This window comes from Astatotilapia calliptera, chromosome 13 (assembly GCF_900246225.1).
Source record: "Astatotilapia calliptera chromosome 13, fAstCal1.2, whole genome shotgun sequence".
In the NCBI taxonomy this organism is placed as follows: Eukaryota; Metazoa; Chordata; class Actinopteri; order Cichliformes; family Cichlidae; genus Astatotilapia; species Astatotilapia calliptera.
In genome coordinates this window covers 9798047-9816155 of record NC_039314.1, presented here as the reverse complement: position 1 = coordinate 9816155, position 18109 = coordinate 9798047, and the positions used below count along the sequence as shown (strand labels likewise).

At 40.0% G+C, this 18109-nt stretch overlaps 3 protein-coding genes across 4 annotated transcripts in view; all 3 read right to left on the bottom strand.

The window, feature by feature from the left end:
- The window catches only part of LOC113034984 (glycine N-acyltransferase-like protein 3), a 23803-nt gene extending 11346 nt beyond the window's left edge, over positions 1-12457 (bottom strand). The window contains exon 1 of the mRNA XM_026190194.1: positions 12036-12457. The gene's annotated coding sequence lies outside the window, so the exon portion shown is untranslated. The remainder of the gene's footprint in view (positions 1-12035) is intronic.
- Positions 9097-18109, bottom strand: LOC113034982 (glycine N-acyltransferase-like protein 3). The gene is made up of 6 exons (XM_026190192.1): positions 17417-18109; positions 11961-12063; positions 11779-11886; positions 11562-11682; positions 11186-11318; positions 9097-9955 (listed from the first exon to the last, which is right to left on the bottom strand). Exons 2-6 carry the CDS (start codon positions 12033-12035, stop codon positions 9550-9552), a joined length of 843 nt encoding a protein of 280 aa, XP_026045977.1. The 5' UTR covers positions 12036-12063; positions 17417-18109; the 3' UTR covers positions 9097-9549.
- On the bottom strand, positions 13089-17376 carry LOC113034988 (cystatin-like). 2 transcript variants are annotated; one of them, XM_026190202.1, is made up of 5 exons: positions 17314-17376; positions 16558-16669; positions 14688-14899; positions 13968-14078; positions 13089-13514 (listed from the first exon to the last, which is right to left on the bottom strand). In XM_026190202.1, exons 2-5 carry the CDS (start codon positions 16562-16564, stop codon positions 13434-13436), a joined length of 411 nt encoding a protein of 136 aa, XP_026045987.1. In that variant the 5' UTR covers positions 16565-16669; positions 17314-17376; the 3' UTR covers positions 13089-13433. The 2 variants fall into 2 exon arrangements, with proteins under 2 accessions (XP_026045987.1, XP_026045988.1); XM_026190203.1 differs by lacking the exon at positions 17314-17376 and adding an exon at positions 16918-17046.

The window sequence follows — 18109 nt, the reverse complement described above, 5'->3', positions numbered from 1 at the left end:
GAAGACTCATACTGGCATTAGGACTAATAATATGTACTCACAAAGTCAAAGTTTTTTAATTATGCTAAAATATTGGAAGACAATCAACTTTTAGTGTTTTCTGCATATTAATTATTCTGAAATAGAGACGGTGACCCTAACTGTACAGAAGCACTAAACAACTGACAATCTAACAGACATCATTGGCCCGAGCTGTCATGCACAGTGAGTCTGATCCTTTGCTGTGAGAGTCTGACAAGCATGTTTCTGCTCAGTTTGGAAGAAATAATATCACAATGTTGATCTTTCTTTCCAATATTCCTTCTCTTTTACAACATAAACTGTGATCAAAGGTACTTATGTTCACAGCATGTAATAATACTGACAGTCCAGGGCATTGTGGTCTGTTGAGCTAGGGTTAGGGTTAGCAATTCAGACATATGTAATCAATATTAAACGTCTCTGACGTGGGCCACTGTCCGCAGTGTTGGGAAATCCATACCACGCTGGAACGAGTCAAGGTAGGTGAGCATCCACGAGAAGACAGCAGATGCATCCTACTAATACTGACAGGACCAGGAGACTCCAGAAACCCAGCATCTTCTCTTCAGTGCCATCCTCGCCTGTCACCCTCTCTGCCCGCAGCTCTTTGAGTATGGGGTGGAGAAGGGCGCAGAGAAACCCTTATTACTAATTTGTATTATAATTCAATTTTCATGAAATATTCATATTCAGTATCGGTCCTTTTATATTATAACCACGTATCCACCCAGGCTCATGGTGGGGCAGGGCTCTGTTCTGGGATGCTTGAGTACAAGGTAACGTACACCCTGACCAGGTATCCAGTCTGTCAGAATTGTTTTCAATATTTGGTTCAAAAACATGAGTGACAACAAAAATCCAACTAGGATTCTTGCATATGATGAATGAAGTCTGTCTTTGACTGTATTGTCCAGCTGATCCATCAAACCCCCAGCAGGTGAACCTTATTCATGACATAACACGGCAACAATGTAAAAAATGAAACAGCAACAGTCTAAATGTAAAGTGCATTCTAAACTCCTCTTCAATGAATCATATGCAAAGAGTCATTCAGGACTGTAAAACGTGAACTACAGAACCCAGAGTCTTCATCATTAAATCTCTGGTTGCTTCATTTTTCTATCCTATATCAGATACTTTAAGGTTATGTAGCGCCTCTACTCAGGACCAGTACACTCTCACTTCAAATAGAGACCCTAGACATCTTTCTAGGTTCAGGAGGAGGTTTTGTTTTGGAGACTCACAAAAGGAGTTGGCTTGGAAGTGAATAACTGGGACCTTTATTGCCTCAGTACCATTTATACACATATACAACACAATAACCCAAATTGCACACTAATAGTGCATTTTTAAAGGTGAAGACATGTAAAACAAAACAAAATAAAGACATTTAAATGGAAGATTTATACTGAACAGTATCAGAGCTCTTTGGAATGAATGAAACAGATTAAAGTGTTCCTGTTGTGAAGTTTGAATTGTCCAGTCTGAATTGTCCTTTAAAGTCGTTGAAAACCCAAACAGGTGTACTGTAGGGGAATTGTCAGTGTGCAAACCCTATTATCCGGGTAGGAAAAGTAGTGCATAGGGCTTATCTGTAATCCAGGGTTGCTTGAATCAGTTTCTCAGGCAAATCCCACAATCCGATCGCATGGCTGGCCACACCATTTCACGATCATCCAGGATCTCATTTGGGCTGTTCTCGCCGTCAGTGGTTCTCCAGAATTCTTCTAGTAGTTCAAAAAAACCAATCGGGATTTTCAGACACAAATAACTTGACAGACGTTATTCCCTTTGTGGTCAGAGTTCGGGGCCAAGATACTTTTTCCATGCGCTCCGACACGTACTTGACCGCCATCAGAGGGAAGATCTCACAGGAAGAGAGAGGTAATACTTCCTGCGCACTAGACGCAAGGTCGTCAGAACACAAGACTGCATCACAGCGCCCCCTTGTGACAATAACAGGCTATAGCCTTAGATTACAAAAAGGGATTTTGCAGCCCTGTATTTCACATGGGTTACAGTTAGGTTAGGTAAACTTGCATTCTCATGGTGAGGCAAAATGCTTTATGTGTGTGTGTGCGTGTCATGAACGGCTATAAAAGGCCTATAATTAAAGAACAAAGCGGGGTTTGAGTTCGAGTTGCGGCAGACTGTCACTACTTGTAAATGGAACGCAGCCTTCCTGCGGCGGACAGCTAATAACAGGAATCGGACGCGGTCCACCCAAGTCCACAGCAACCACCATAGCAACCGCCTAGCATGACCTTAGAAACATATTCTGTCTTCATAACTATCAAAAACATGAAATGATTTGCAAAGTGTTTAAGTGTTACAGCTGCAGAGAGCTATGGCGGTATCTTTGGAAGCTGTTTACATAGCTAATAATATACGATGTAACCATGGAGACAGTCAGTCACGTGAGGTAGCGGGGCATGTTTACTACAGTGAATAAGGTGATTGCGTGCACAGCGTCCACACGCTGCACAGGGTAAAGACATTACTTCAATATTGTTTTATATTGATACAGTGGGGCAAAAAAGTATTTAGTCAGCCACCGATTGTGCAAGTTCCCCCACTTAAAATGATGACAGAGGTCAGTAATTTGCACCAGAGGTACACTTCAACTGTGAGAGACAGAATGTGAAAAAAAAAATCCATGAATTCACATGGTAGGATTTGTAAAGAATTTATTCGTAAATCAGGGTGGAAAATAAGTATTTGGTCACCTCAAACAAGGAAAATCTCTGGCTCTCACAGACCTGTAACATCTTCTGTAAGAAGCTTTTCTGTCCCCCACTCGTTACCTGTATGAATGGCACCTGTTTGAACTCATCATCTGTATAAAAAACACCTGTCCACAGCCTCAAACAGTCAGACTCCAAACTCCGCCATGGCCAAGACCAAAGAGCTTTCGAAGGACACCAGGAAAAGTATTGTAGACCTGCACCAGACTGGGAAGAGTGAATCTACAATAGGCAAGCAGCTTGGTGTGAAAAAATCAACTGTGGGAGCAATCATCAGAAAATGGAAGACATACAAGACCACTGATAATCTCCCTCGATCTGGGGCTCCACGCAAGATCTCATCCCGTGGGGTCAAAATGATCATGAGAACGGTGAGCAAAGATCCCAGAACCACACGGGGGGACCTGGTGAATGACCTGCAGAGAGCTGGGACCAAAGTAACAAAGGTCACCATCAGTAACACACTACAACGGCAGGGAATCAAATCCCGCAGTGCCAGACGTGTTCCGCTGCTGAAGCCAGTGCATGTCCAGGCCCGTCTGAAGTTTGCCAGAGAGCACATGGATGATACAGCAGAGGATTGGGAGAATGTCATGTGGTCAGATGAAACCAAAGTAGAACTTTTTGGTATAAACTCAACTCGTCGTGTTTGGAGGAAGAAGAATACTGAGTTGCATCCCAAGAACACCATACCTACTGTGAAGCATGGGGGTGGAAACATCATGCTATGGGGCTGTTTTTCTGCCAAGGGGACAGGACGACTGATCCGTGTTAAGGACAGAATGAATGGGGCCATGTATCGTGAGATTTTGAGCCAAAACCTCCTTCCATCAGTGAGAACTTTGAAGATGAAACGAGGCTGGGTCTTCCAACATGACAATGATCCAAAACACACTGCCCGGGCAACAAAGGAGTGGCAACGTAAGAAGCATTTGAAAGTCCTGGAGTGGCCTAGCCAGTCTCCAGACCTCAACCCCATAGAAAATCTGTGGCGGGAGTTGAAAGTCCGTGTTGCTCGGCGACAGCCCCAAAACATCACTGCTCTCGAGAAGATCTGTATGGAGGAATGGGCCAAAATACCAGCTACTGTGTGTGCAAACCTGGTAAAGACCTATAGTAAACGTTTGACCTCTGTTATTGCCAACAAAGGTTATGTTACAAAGTATTGAGTTGTATTTTTGTTATTGACCAAATACTTATTTTCCACCCTGATTTACGAATAAATTCTTTACAAATCCTACCATGTGGATTCATGGATTTTTTTTTTTCACATTCTGTCTCTCACAGTTGAAGTGTACCTCTGGTGCAAATTACTGACCTCTGTCATCATTTTAGGTGGGGGAACTTGCACAATCGGTGGCTGACTAAATACTTTTTTGCCCCACTGTATATATTTGCCTTCTGTTGACCATCACCTCAGGTTCACCATTACAGTTTCAGCAGACAGATGCACACTGTCTAAATATGAACACATTCAAAAACTCATGTCTCAGAAATAAGCACAGCTGTTCATGTTTGTCATTAGAGTTTTATTTGTAAGAAAATTATGAGCTTCATATTGTGTATCAAATAAAAGAACATTTCACAGCTCCGAGTCAACAGACACAGGTAACAGAAATGTCTCTAATGTAGACATGTACAGTGTGGTGTAAGCATTAAAAGATCATAAAGGAAATACTAACATTCATGTGAAACTAATTGTAATAAAAAATGAGCAGGTGCTTTATAGATGTAAAAGAAAGAATCTGAAAACAACACTTTTTTGGTCTAAGTGATCAAAGTAGAAAACAGAACTGATGTTCAAGAACAAACCGTAGCTGCACTAATATTACACATCTCCATTGTTGTGGTGAACAGACATGTTGCTTTTAAAACCACATGCAGTGTGTGACCATGACTGTTCACTGAGACCATGAACGCTACTTCGCTGAAGCCTTCGCCTTCTTCTTCTTCTTCTTCTTCTTCTTCTTCTTCTAAATTGGAAGCAGAAGGAGCACGAGCTGCTTTGATCTACTGAAAGGAAAAAGCAGAACATCTGAGCTGAAACCATTAAGACAGGAACAATCATTCAATGCTGTGTCTCAGGTGGCTTAGCCTGTTACAACTGTTGATACAAGCTAAATACAGTTAACACACAGTGTCAGGGAGCTCCAGTGTGGGAACTAGTGGCTTTAGGTTTGTAGTCATTTAACTTTCATCCATCCATTCATTTAATTCAGGAGGAAGAAATGTCAGGTTGATGCAGGCTGGTTACATGCATTTGGTCCCATGCTGTCTTTAACTAAATGACTTGGTTCACTTTATGGCTGGGCTGTATGTGGGGTTATATCATGTTATTTGGGCAGGAGTACCTGTCCCCTGTTAGACTTAGAAAGTTTCTCCATAAGTAGAGTTTCTAACTCTTCTAGCACATCTGTGGCTGACAGCTTTTTGGTGGCTCTTTTTACCCCACACTGGTTGTGAGTGTGTAAATAGCCCCACTAGTTCTTTTGGGTTGCAGTTAACTTGGGAGGAAGAGGTAGGTCTGCCATGACTAGATGTATAACAATTATCTGGGATACATAAATTTCATAATGCATGCATATATCTCTATAAACCTGCCTGAGGGCTGCCATTTTTTTACATTCAGTTATTTCTTTGTTGAATCTAAATAATGAATGTGTTACAGTTAAACTGACACTGATCAGTGTGAATGGCTCATTGGGACACAGAAACCTTTAAATTAAACCCTATCACCTGATATCGATTGTCAAACAATATCAAAGCTGTAAAAGCTGTTTACAGTCAGAATTTATAAAACTATGATTGTAAATTAATTCAAACAAGTGAGCTTTTCTCTTTGTGCTGAATATCAACACTGTGATTTCTTAGACTGTAAGCTTTACTTCAGCACAACCAGTTGTAGAAGCTGCCACTCCAAATGTCTTTTGATAACAAGAAAAAAATACCTTTTCAGTCCACGGCCTGAAGTTCTTCTCCGACATCTTCTGCAATCGGCTTTGTCTGCTGCTTTGACGACAATAAACCACAAAAAAGATGATTTAGTCACTTTGTCTGCATCATGCAGCTCGAATGTGTCGTGTAACGATGTTGAATAGCCGTCGTTATCCCTCTGCTGTGTCAGCAGGATTGTACTGTACAGCATCTCATTGATATGTGAGGAATGCTAATGTAAACAGACTTACATCATTAAAACATAAAGGACAGGAGATATTTAGATATTTTTATATTTATATTACATTTTATAGCTGACGGATATTACTAAATAGATAGAATTTACTAAATAGCTGGATGAACATGAAAAATATGTCTATAATCACAAATGACCATGAGAGCCAGTAGAATTAATTCAACTGGACACTCGAAAGACGTCCTTAAATGCTCTTTAAGTGGCAGAACAAACGAACAAACACTTAATTGCTTACTTGAGATGAAATCTGCTCAGCTACTTTGAAAACAGCTTCTAACTGGTTCCTCCTGTAACAGGATGACTGCTCAGGGGTAAGGCCATCATGCAATCCAGCAACCTTTATGGTTCTGCTTTGATTCACCAGGAACTATTAGGGAAACCTTCCAGCGCCTCCTGTGAAAGACACAGGCATAAACACACAAACATTTATTAACATGTTCCACAGTCTTCCAGTTTGATTTTCTCATCCTGTGGACAACAACGTACATGGATGCAGGTTTATTGTTGACTTTTGTAAGGTTTATTTAGTGAACATATCCAGCTGCAGCTCCACTGTGATCCTGAGCTGGATAAGCACTTAAGAAAATGTGTCAATAAATGGACATACATCAACTTACTATATTTATCCAAACAGACGGGACCAATAATGCTTCACTGAGTTAGAGACTTTAATGTCTCTTCTATGTAAGAAGATCTCGTGCTGATATACCTGCAAACTTGACAACAAAGGTTTTTCAGACTACATGTAGCTGTCCTCTATGTCAGCTCACACATTTACATTCATGTCACACTTATTTCTGCTTTCCCATTTTATAATTATTACTTACATTTTGATTATAAACCTTGAGTTTGTAAATGATCAGATTACATAATTGGAATACAATGTATCCAATTCAGGGTTGCGGGAGGATGAAGCCTATCCCAGCTGATACAGGACAAAGACAGGCTGCCAGTTTATCGCAGGGCTAACACAATATGTGTAACAGAAAATCCACTTAAATGTTTGATATTTCTTATAATAATCATAATTATGACTATTATTTAAAGGTTTCTTTATAAATACATTTTGATTTTTTATAACCTCTAAAATATAAACCTGAGCTGTTTCAGATTCTGACCTCTGACCTCACTGCAGCTCCCTCTTGGAAGTACGTCTGCTTCTTGTCTTCCCCCAGTGTTGACCGCCTGCCCTTGATATCACGTACTGTACCTGAGGAACAAAACAGGACAAACACTTGCCTTCATTTAAGAAGTACATTCATACAGAGGTAATCTATGGAAACACACTAGTTCAACCTTTGGGAGGAATCAGTTCCTGTGAAACATTTCTGTAAATGAACATCATGTGGAGAATGAATGAAATGAGTTCTTCAGGTGACTCAGCAGTCCCACACTGACAAATGAAATCTAGTTAAACTATTAAGCATATTTGCTCTTCTGAAATCTGTGTTAAACAACAACAAACATAAATTAGTAACAAAAATACAGCTGAGTAGAGGCTTTACAAACCACCAGCAGCCATAATGCTAAATTTTAATCTTCAAATGTTTCTGAGCCGTCTTCAACCTGCTTTTAACACATTAAAGTCCCACAGTCAATGCAGCCTGACTCAATCCTAGATGTTCAGCACACAGAGACACAGAGGTGCCGTTTAAAGTTTAGTGTTAACCTGAGTCACTGATCATTTGCAGTATTACAGAGTCTGGCAGTCTTTGCATGATGTCCACGTCACTGTAAGTTTCTAGCTGACTCTCAGGTGTGACAGGTGTGCCAGCAGGAAAGAGTAATAATAACCTGCATCGTGTGGTTTGTGATGCAGGATTAAAGGAGCCAGGCTTTGTTCACACAGCTAGGATTGTATTTTACACTGACCCTGGGTCAGTACAAGTATCATACAGTTTAAACGAAGCACTGAAACTTGCACATATTTATTACAGATGCACTGAAGCTAACCGAGATATTTGCTGTCAATCTGTGGCTGCGATTAAACACTTTACTGAAAACTTTATTAACTAGTAACTTCATCAGTCATGACAGAAGCTAATATTTCTGTGCTAACATCGTTTAACCAGTAACAGCTTTCCTCCAATATAAGCTAACGTTTACACCGTAACTTTAAGCTAGCACCATAAAGACGGTAAAACACGTAATAATATCTACAAATGCATCTTAAAGCTGTTATATTAGCACTCGGTGTATTACTAACATAACCACATTAACATTACTGACACTCGCTGCCTTTTAATAGTCATTCTATAAATGCTGTCCGTTTAAACGGTCTTACCTGTACACACTGCATATCCACCGGATTCCAGCCAGAGTGGATTCTGGAGTCTTCCACGCTCCTGTTAGTGATCCTCCATCTGGATGGATGAGAACAACCTTCTGAACAATCTAGCAGGAGATGGCCCATATCTATGGGACTGGTTTATGCTAATAACGCTAATGTATGGACTGATAACAGCCGAAGCGGGTGAATAAAGTCACCCAGTAGCTAGCTGTGCCATTACCCAGCATACATCACTCCCTCCGTAAATGCAATAAACGATACAAAAGTATCGTTCTACCTGTTTTTCAGGTAGTTGTTTATATTATATAATTTATTGTGTTCTGTATACGTCACTACAATGTGATTTGGAAAATGTCTAAATATACCGACAACAGGCACTTCCCGGCAATCTCTTCAATCGGAGGACCCTTCACGTCAATTCCCGACGCGAGAGGGGTACCCTGCGCGTCCATAAGTGCAGCAGAGGGAGCCTGACCATGCGTCACACGTTTGACGAGTTGGGAGTGAGAACGTGTTGTCCAGTCTTGCCTACCTCATGGTTACACAGACAAGTTAGCTTTATTTGCTCCCCTCAGTTTTTAATGAAGTACTAAACTGTCCCCATTTTTAGAAGCATATTAGCTTCAGTTTGAAATGTTTGTACTTAATTATAATGTTAGTTGTTTTTTATGATTCACAGCTGATTTAGCTAGATAAATGCAAAGGGTTGTGTCAGGAACCCAGGAAGAAAGTCTTTATGCAGATCGGGATAATTCCACAACAGAGTGGCCAAAACTCGGATTGAGGTTAATGATCCGGTGTGGTGACCCCCTTAAAGAAAGCACCTTAATGAACAATACGAAGCTACTGAGTACAAATCAGTGCAGCTCTGTTTTATTTAAACTTCTCCTTTAAATGCTTTAATGTTATCAAAAGTTTACATCATTGTCTCTGTTGTGCAGGTAATGTGATTGATTTGATTGTTTCTAGGCAAAAAGTTATCAAAAGTGGGGATTGAGCCTATTTAGATAAGATTACTTTTGGAGTTGATCCAGGAAGTTGTGGAAAGGTTCTTTACTATTCTGAAATAGGGGAAAAGTGGACATTTCACACCATATTTTGACAAATATATCAAAATGAAATTCAGAGAAGTTGGCTTGAACCAAAAGCAAGCCCCAAGGAAACAGTGTCTTCTCCAAGAAACAGACCAGAAGTGATCACACTTTTATAAATAAGAGGGTTGCATTCATTTGAATACTATTTTTATAAATGAAGAAGGCGCAACGTGATACAAATGTTGGACGTACATATAAAAGATGTTGACTCTAATCTGAAAAATTGAACTCCAACCATGCAGCCCTGTAAGAAGGATCCTCAATGAAGCCCATGTTTTTAAAGAGCTTGTAGGACAGCACATTGTCCTCTTCTATGTAGCAGAACACCGGGTAACCCTCAGCATGGAGTTTCTTGGCCAAAGTGCTGATCACGATTTTGGCGTATACTTTCCCTCTGTGCTCTGGCAGCGTATACAACATTCCCAGAGCACAGTAATCATACACAAGTATCCAGGACATGGGCTGACCCTGGCTGTCTGTGATGCAGCATGATGGGAAGTTACTGATTAGGTTTTCAATGGTCCTGTAACCCTTCTCGTCTCCTCCGAACTTCCAGGTTTTATTCACCAAGTCAACGTGGGAAAGGTTTAGAGACGAAATCCTCGACTCAAGCTCACTGTAGAACGAAAGAAAAGAAAAGAAAAGTTGTTGAGAAGCAATATAATTTACATTGCTCTGAAGCATATTTACAGTCATAGTGAAAAAATGTACAGTCTCCTTAAAGTCTAATATTTTATATATAACTACATAATAAACATCATTTGGTCTTGATTAGAGCTTAAAATAAGGTAAATACAACCACAGATCAACAAAACATAAGATAATACACTGTGTCGTTGTTTATTGAACAAATACCGAGCCAAAATGCAGAAGCAGTATGTGAAAAACTAACTATACTATTACTATTGAACCTGATCTCGCTGCAAAACATGTAATAAACATGCCGGTCCACCGTGTCCATTTGTCGCTTTGCCTCTCCAAGCCATGAAATGTACATGCATGTAGAAGTTACAGTAAGTTGCAGTAATCTGCAGTAAGTGTTTAAAAAGAGAGTACTAACACATTTACGTCATGTAAATACATACTAGCCGACTACCTTAATAGTTTCTGACGATTAATGACCCTGCAATGTACTTAATACATTTCAAATTTTGGAAGGGCTAAGTGTGAAATGACCACAGTGGACTGGCGTGTTTTTGCCTTCATACTGGGTTTTACTATTTCCACTGAATGAGGAAGGTAAGCAGCAGTCAGATGTTGATAATCAAAGTATCAGAAGAAAGTGTGTAAACCTCTATAAAAGCAGAAGCTTGAGCAGTTTGCTGGTAAGGTGCCAAGTAGGAATAATATTAAAGAGGCAATTATTAAAACCCATTAGTCTGGGAAGCCAAAGGACTGGGGCACCTTGCAGTCTTTGAGTAGACCACTGTATATTCCTCTGTATATTAAAGCATTGTAGTGTTACATGTGGCGACATCTGGCTGACAGCTAAAGACTGGCCTAAAATGGGTCATCCAACATGATAATGATCCCAAGCACAGCAATAAATCTACCACAGAATGACTGAAAAGAACAGATGGAACAAAGTCCAGACCTCAACCTGACTGAAATGCTGTGGCAGAACCTTATTACACAGCTTCTGTTTTATGGCTTAGTTTCTGTTAGGTCATGACAGTGTAATATGTTGTGTGACCTAATTTTAAGACTTGCTAAAGACAGCCATTAAAAAAAATGCCGATATGTATAACCTTACAACTGACACAGGATGGTCTTTTTTAACGTGTTTTTAAAATCATAACTTATACACAGATATAACTTAAAGTGCATCTTAATTATCAAATTATACCTGTCAACCACTGGCATGTGGAGATGGTTGGCGTCTGGCAAATACAGAAGATGCACCAAAGTATAGACTTTGTGGTTCACTCTTCTGTCAGAAGACACTTGTTTAAGCATTGGTGCATGGGAAACATCAAGCCCTGTCGAATGGAAAGTATTCACATGAATTTCTTTCTCTTCTTTTTCCTCGCAAGAGGTTATCCAAGCAGTTTTGTATTTAATTCAGGAAAAATGTCCACATAAATATTAAACTTTTTATTAGAATATTGTACAAAGTGTGTTGTGTCTATAAAACTGTGTAAATAGTAACAGCTGTCAAATGTAGTGACGTAAAAGCCACCATATTTATTTCGTGCTTATTTTCTGCAGTGATCTGAGCTCACCTCCTATCATGAAATAAGTGCTCCAATCAACTGCATTCTCATCTGTCAGCATTTTCCTCAAACTCTGTTCATCCGTGCTGTAGTATGCCATATTTTTCATGAAATTCAGGTCACGCTTGTTCTGTGAAATAAACAAAAGCTGTCACAATCACGTGACAAGCGAAAGATTTCCGTCGAGAAAAGCTATCCACAGTTTTCCGACGGGATTTAAACACACCTCGGGGTCCGGTCTGCAGATGATAACTTTAAAATCAGGCCACGTATCGACCACAACTTCTAGTGTAGTCGGTTTGTTCCTGTTGATTCCGTACAGGAAACCGTACACCTGAAAGCACGAAACACCTTTAAGCGCTGCTGAGGCTGTAAAGCACAAAGACACGCGGTTTATGTCGCAGATACCTTATAACTCTTCGGTAAGTGTTTGAGCAGAACTCCTTCAGCGACCTGCAGCTCGTCTCTGTTCAGGACCTTCATGTTTGGATACCGGAGTTTTCTTACTAATGTACTTTAAACAACCTGCTGTTTTTAAAACATCCCAATCCACCAAAATGGAGAAACCTTTATAAATTATTAACAGTTTAGGCAAAGTCCGTAGGGTTACGATATGACCGCATTGCTCCGGTTGTGAACTTGTGAAATAAACGTAGCAGGCCACTTCCTGTCATAAAAAATAACTTTAACGTTAACTCTAACGTTAATTCACCGCCAGAAGTTTTTTTTTTAAAAAAATGTTTGTTTTATCTGTTAGCGTGTTTATGGAGTGTTCAGGAAAAATATGAAATCTAAAATATATTTTTCCAGCTCAACAACTTAAAAGTGGGACAAAGACTGTGCTTGCGTGGGACAATGTGACGTAGATGAGTGCTGACAGGTGGTGTGAATTTTGTGTTTGGAGTTTAGCACTCGAAATACAAATGCACATCTCAGCTCTCCCTCTGTAGTTGAATAAGCCTAAAGTGAGTTTTCTTTTCTTCACTGAGTTCAACCACTTACAAGCAGTCTTTATTTGTTGTAGTTCCATCATATTCTGCACAGCTTATCTTATTGGTCACTTTTAATGGTTTAATTTTGACCTGCACTTGACCTGTGATCTGAACCCTCAGATTAAAGAGACTTTCAACAGGCTTCTGGATTGACTTTAACTGAGATTAATCAAAATGTAAGATAGTGTCTCAGAATGCAGGGCAGGTGGGAAAAGGGTTAAACATGCAGTGTAGTCCTACATAAAGTGGGAACCCTGGTCACCCAAAGTCCAATATGTTTTATAGTGTTAGACAAAAACTCCCCTCTTTTCCAAAGTGATTAAAAGTGTAACTGCTCTATCCACCAACTCCTTATAGATGTTGAAAATAATGTGAATGGCATTTTCTGTTGTCAGTCATGTCTGTCCCAGATTTGTTCACATTCTCCTTCCTCTTAGTCAGTGGGTAGGTATCCAGAGAACTCATCACCATCAACAACAACAAAGAAGCTCTATTGAGCTAAAACGTCATCCTTGTGTGCATTTACCACACGGACACGTTAAAGTTTGTGTGCAAGTTTGACTTTATTTCAAAACTGAATTATCTGGAAAAAAAAAAGCAGCTCATGATCAGTTTGACTACACAACAGTTTGTTATTTGCTTGGTTTACTGATGAGGCAAAGTTGCTTCTTTAAAAATCGGGGAGACCTAGTTTGTAACACTGGATAGTGGATTTTGGAAATTTAAAACAAGTTTGATTAGTTAAGCAGTGCAGTAGTAAAGGCAGCAAATACTAATATTAATATATTTATTCCACCTACAGGAAAGTGCATTGCAGTCTAAGAGAAGATTATTCTGACACAAAGGTAAGATTTCCCAAGCGTTCTCGTTCTAGCGTCCCACGTAGATCTCAGTGTTGGCATTCATTCTTCAGTAACTCAATGGAATTAAGCCATGGGCGGCTCCACACTTCGAATGTGCACTGGTAGGGCTGAAAGGAAAAACAGACAATACATTTAACATTAGGATCTTTCAGGTGGTGTTATTTACACATATAAATGCTTTAGGTTTTTTTTTTTTATCCAATAGCATAATGTCTATTAAGAACATGAGTATTTAACGATCAGATTAATATGCATTACACACTCAAAGGGATTCACAGCAACATCGCGACAAGAGGGCAGCAGAAAAGTTCTCTAAAACTATGTCAAGTATGCAGAAAAACTGATTTATTATTATGAAATAAAAAACAAAACATAGAAACATCAGAAATCAATTTGTTTCAGACGATCACTTTTCAACAGGACACCGGCCTTCAGCTGTAAAAAGATCTGCGTTGAGCAAATCACTTCCAGTGTGAATGCAGCTTTAGTTACAAGGCTGCTGCATGATGTTTAAGAACAGATCAAATATCTTGCTTCTTTTGAGAAGATGCCATCAGTACCTGAAACTTTGCCTGATCTGTGTGGATTGCACACACTTGATCGACGCCATACTTTCTGCAAGGGGTCTTTACCATCTTCACAGTTATGACGTACTTCATGCCAGCGACCACCTGTAATGGGAAAGAAAATTGAATACAAGACTTACAGCAAATGAACCCCTCCTCCTTCTCCTCTTTAAACACCCCTACTGTCCCCTGTGAGCCAAGAAGCTCACCAATGACTAGAGAAAACACAAACATCAACACATTGCTACGGTAGCCTTGCCTCAGGTTTCAAGAGGAGAGCCAAATAAACTTTTAAAAAAACATGACTCATCAGCATATTAACCAATCTTTAGCAAAGATGTGCTTTTGTCGGGTTCCTTTTTTTTTTAAAACCCACACTGCTCTTTTGTTCGGGCGGGCCAATGGCTGCCTCAACACAAGCATAAAAAACATTTCCGACCTACTGTTAAAGCTAGGATGAGAGGATGAGAGGATATTAACGTGACAAATTACGAAGCCAGCCATATTTGGGGCAGTACCAACGCCATTAAGAAGGCATATAGCAAGTAAATTGTATGTAACAGCCTCTAGGACTTTAGTTTAGTAGTTAAAAGTGAAACCTTTGAAGGGCGCTTCGCAGGCCTTTTCTTAAGGGCTCACATCACTACGATGGTTTACTGGATTGCTTTCCCCTAAAGAACAATTCAGTTATTCACGAATCTGACCGTTACTCACCTGTGACTGAACCTTGATCACTTCTACCACTTGCCTGATGTACAAGTCGTTGCTGTCTCTGTTGTGTTGGATGACGGCGAAGTGGAGAGCGTTTTGCACGTCTTCATTGTTGATATCAGCGTCTGTCAAGCCCCCGACCGGGGTCCCATACCCAACGGCCAAAGCGGCCGCAAGGACAGTCAAAGCGACCTTCCACATCTTGTTTCTGTTGCCTAACAAACACACAGGAGACGAAGTGAAACACTCCCCACCGTGCCCTCCCAGTTATATCAACATGAACATCACTGTGCCGGAGGAGTGGCACATCTGGCAGAGATCTTGCAGCCAATCGGCAATCCCCACAGCAGAGAAATGTGACTACTATGGAATGTTAGGGTTGAAAATGATTAAATAAAGCTGTTTTTATTATTTTTATATACACAACGCAATGTGCTCATAAACGAATTGGCGCTCTGGGTTTTGAGGGTTAAAACAACTTGTCCAGTTGTATGTCTGGGCTGAAATATTGAGAATGAACATAGAGCGCTTGAGGGTTTTTGCTACATGCTTACACGTCACACTAGATAATGTTTAGAAGGATATTCTCTCGCCAAAGGGAGTTTGAACAGAATGTCCTGAACTGGATATATAGAATCAGTAGTAGGATAATAATAAAATAATCAAGGCTAGGCAGGGAGGTGTTTTCGTGTCTGTCTCTGCCATTCCTCGAAAAAAGAGCAAACAACGGGATTGGGATGACCGGATGTAAACAGAAGAAGAAGACAGACATAATAATTATTTGTTATTGTTGGGTTACAAAAACTGTACGACCCGATCAGGGTTATCCTTCGTGTGAAGACAGATGGCTGTGTTCACATCGAGGTCCTTGTAATTCCAACTCCAGAAAAATCAGGTGGCGAGAAGACAACTGTCCCCAAACCTCAGTAATATAAAAACAAAACTAGATCTCATTGATTTACTGTAAAAGGACTTAAGAAGTGAAAGTTATCAGGAATTATTCCAGTGTGTAAAAGAGGGTAAATTGTTTGGGAGGATTTGAGTTTGTTTGTTTTTTTGTCCAGTTCATACTCCAGACCAGTTGATGGCAGTAATGCCCCATCTGTTGTTTGCCAACCGCCAATAACATTTAGAAGGAGAATAATAGGAAAAGTCCAGCAGCAGAGATCACGTATGATCCAGGCTGTTGCTGTGAACTCGTTCAGGCTCTTTGCGTCTGCACAAACAGCACTCAACTGCCCACGGTTAGCTGCGGAAATCAAACAACTTATTTGATTTGATTTCTGCACATGCAACTTTTGAAGCGCTGGGCAGCGTTAACAAAAAAAATGGGGAAAAAAAGCATTCTTGACCTCTGTCCCATTGTCCAAGTCCATAGTCACCTGTGGACGCCCACTCTTGGAACAGCATGGTGCAAAAACTGCAGATTTTGGAGTAGGGACGCACTTAACTCTACACTTTAGACGAGTCGGAATTGAACCCTAACCCTCACTAGGCACAAGACACTTTAACATCCCACTCGCACGATGTACACTTTCAGATTTTCAATTGAAAATTTCCAGATTGTTATAAAATTCACTTACTTACTGTACATAATGTCCTCTTTTTGTATATAATTTACTTACTGTATATAATGTTCTATTTTTTGCACAGTCGAGGAGCGTTTCAGGACACATTTCACTGCTTGTTGTACTCGTATAACTAGGCATGTGACAAATAAAGAATCTTGACTCTTAAATTTGGGTCCTTTCCTGCTTGCCGCACACAGACGTTTCATGACAGACACAGGGTGTACTATCTTTTTGGGTTTATTTTTAAATCATGACTTATACACAGATATAACTTAAAGCGAATCTTAATGATCAGATTATACCTGTCATACGTTGACATGTGGAGATGGTTGGTGTCTGGCAAATACAGATGCACCGAAGTATAGACTTTGTGGTTCACTCTTCTGCCAGAAGACCCTTGGAAAACATCAAACCCTGTCAAATGGAAAGTATTCACATTAATTTCTTTCTCTCCTTTTTATTAGGTTTATTTAGGTTATCCAAGCAGTTTGTATTTAATGCAGGAAACATGTCCATATGATTATTAAACTTTTTATTAGAATATTGTACAAAGTGTGTGCTCTGTCTATAAAACTGTGTAAATAGTAACAGCTGTCAAATGTAGTGACGTAAAAGCCACCATATTTATTTCGTGCTTATTTTCTGCAGTGATCTGAGCTCACCTCCTATCATGAAATAAGTGCTCCAATCAACTGCATTCTCATCTGTCAGCATTTTCCTCAAACTCTGTTCATCCGTGCTGTAGTATGCCATATTTTTCATGAAATTCAGGTCACGCTTGTTCCGTGAAATAAACAAAAGCTGTCACAATCACGTGACAAGCGAAAGATTTCCGTCGAGAAAATCTATCCACAGTTTTCCGACGGGATTTAAACACACCCCGGGGTCCGGTCTGCAGATAACTTTGAAATCAGGCCACGTATCGACCACAACTTCTAGTGTAGTCGGTTTGTTCCTGTTGATTCCGTACAGGAAACCGTACACCTGAAAGCACGAAACACCTTTAAGCGCTGCTGAGGCTGTAAAGCACAAAGACACGCGGTTTATGTCGCAGATACCTTATAACTCTTCGGTAAGTGTTTGAGCAGAACTCCTTCAGCGACCTGCAGCTCGTCTCTGTTCAGGACCTTCATGTTTGGATACCGGAGTTTTCTTACTAATGTTTTAAAACATCCCAATCCACCAAAATGGAGAAACCTTTATAAATTATTAACAGTTAAGGCAAAGTCCGTAGGGTTACGATATGACCGCATTGCTCCGGTTGTGAACTTGTGAAATAAACGTAGCAGGCCACTTCCTGTCATAAAAAATAACGTCGTTAATTCACCGCCAGAAGTTTTTTCAAAAAAATAAAATAAAAAATGCGTGTTTGTTTTCTATTGCGTAGGAAAAGATATAATGAAATCTGCTAGCGTGTTCATGGAGTGTTCAGGAAAAATAAATATAAAATATAGAAATATTTTTTCCACTTCTTGTATCGCAACAACTTTAAAAAGTGGGACAAAGACTGTGCTTATCTGGGACACGTAGATGACTGCTGGGAAGTGGTGTGTTTGGAGTTGAGTGCGTGAAGGACAAATGCACATCTCCCTCTTCCTCTGTAGTTGAATTAGCCTACACTGACTTCCATCTCTTACCAGCAGTCTTTATTTGCTGTAGTTCCATCATATTCTGCACTAATCTGCATAGTTTGTCTTTTATTGGTCACTTTTAATTTTGAGTACAGGGCGCCAAACCTGCACTTGACCCATGATCTGACATCAAGCTTCTGCGTTGACTTCAACTGCTCTATCCACCAACGTTTAGGTAGACTGAGAGCAGTGGGAGAGTGGTTAAACAAAGCTCCTTATAGAT

Coding starts and splice junctions, on each gene's coding strand:
- LOC113034982 (XM_026190192.1), bottom strand. CDS start 12,035: ATGAAGGTCCTGAACAGAGACGAGCTGCAGGTCGCTGAAGGAGTTCTG. Junction 11,887..11,960: donor ACTTACCGAAGAGTTATAAG/GTATCTGCGACA, acceptor TCGTGCTTTCAG/GTGTACGGTTTCCTGTACGG. Junction 11,319..11,561: donor CACTTATTTCATGATAGGAG/GTGAGCTCAGAT, acceptor TCCATTCGACAG/GGCTTGATGTTTCCCATGCA.
- LOC113034988 (XM_026190202.1), bottom strand. Junction 14,079..14,687: donor TGATCAAGGTTCAGTCACAG/GTGAGTAACGGT, acceptor TTCCCATTACAG/GTGGTCGCTGGCATGAAGTA. Junction 13,515..13,967: donor CAGATCAGGCAAAGTTTCAG/GTACTGATGGCA, acceptor TTTTCCTTTCAG/CCCTACCAGTGCACATTCGA.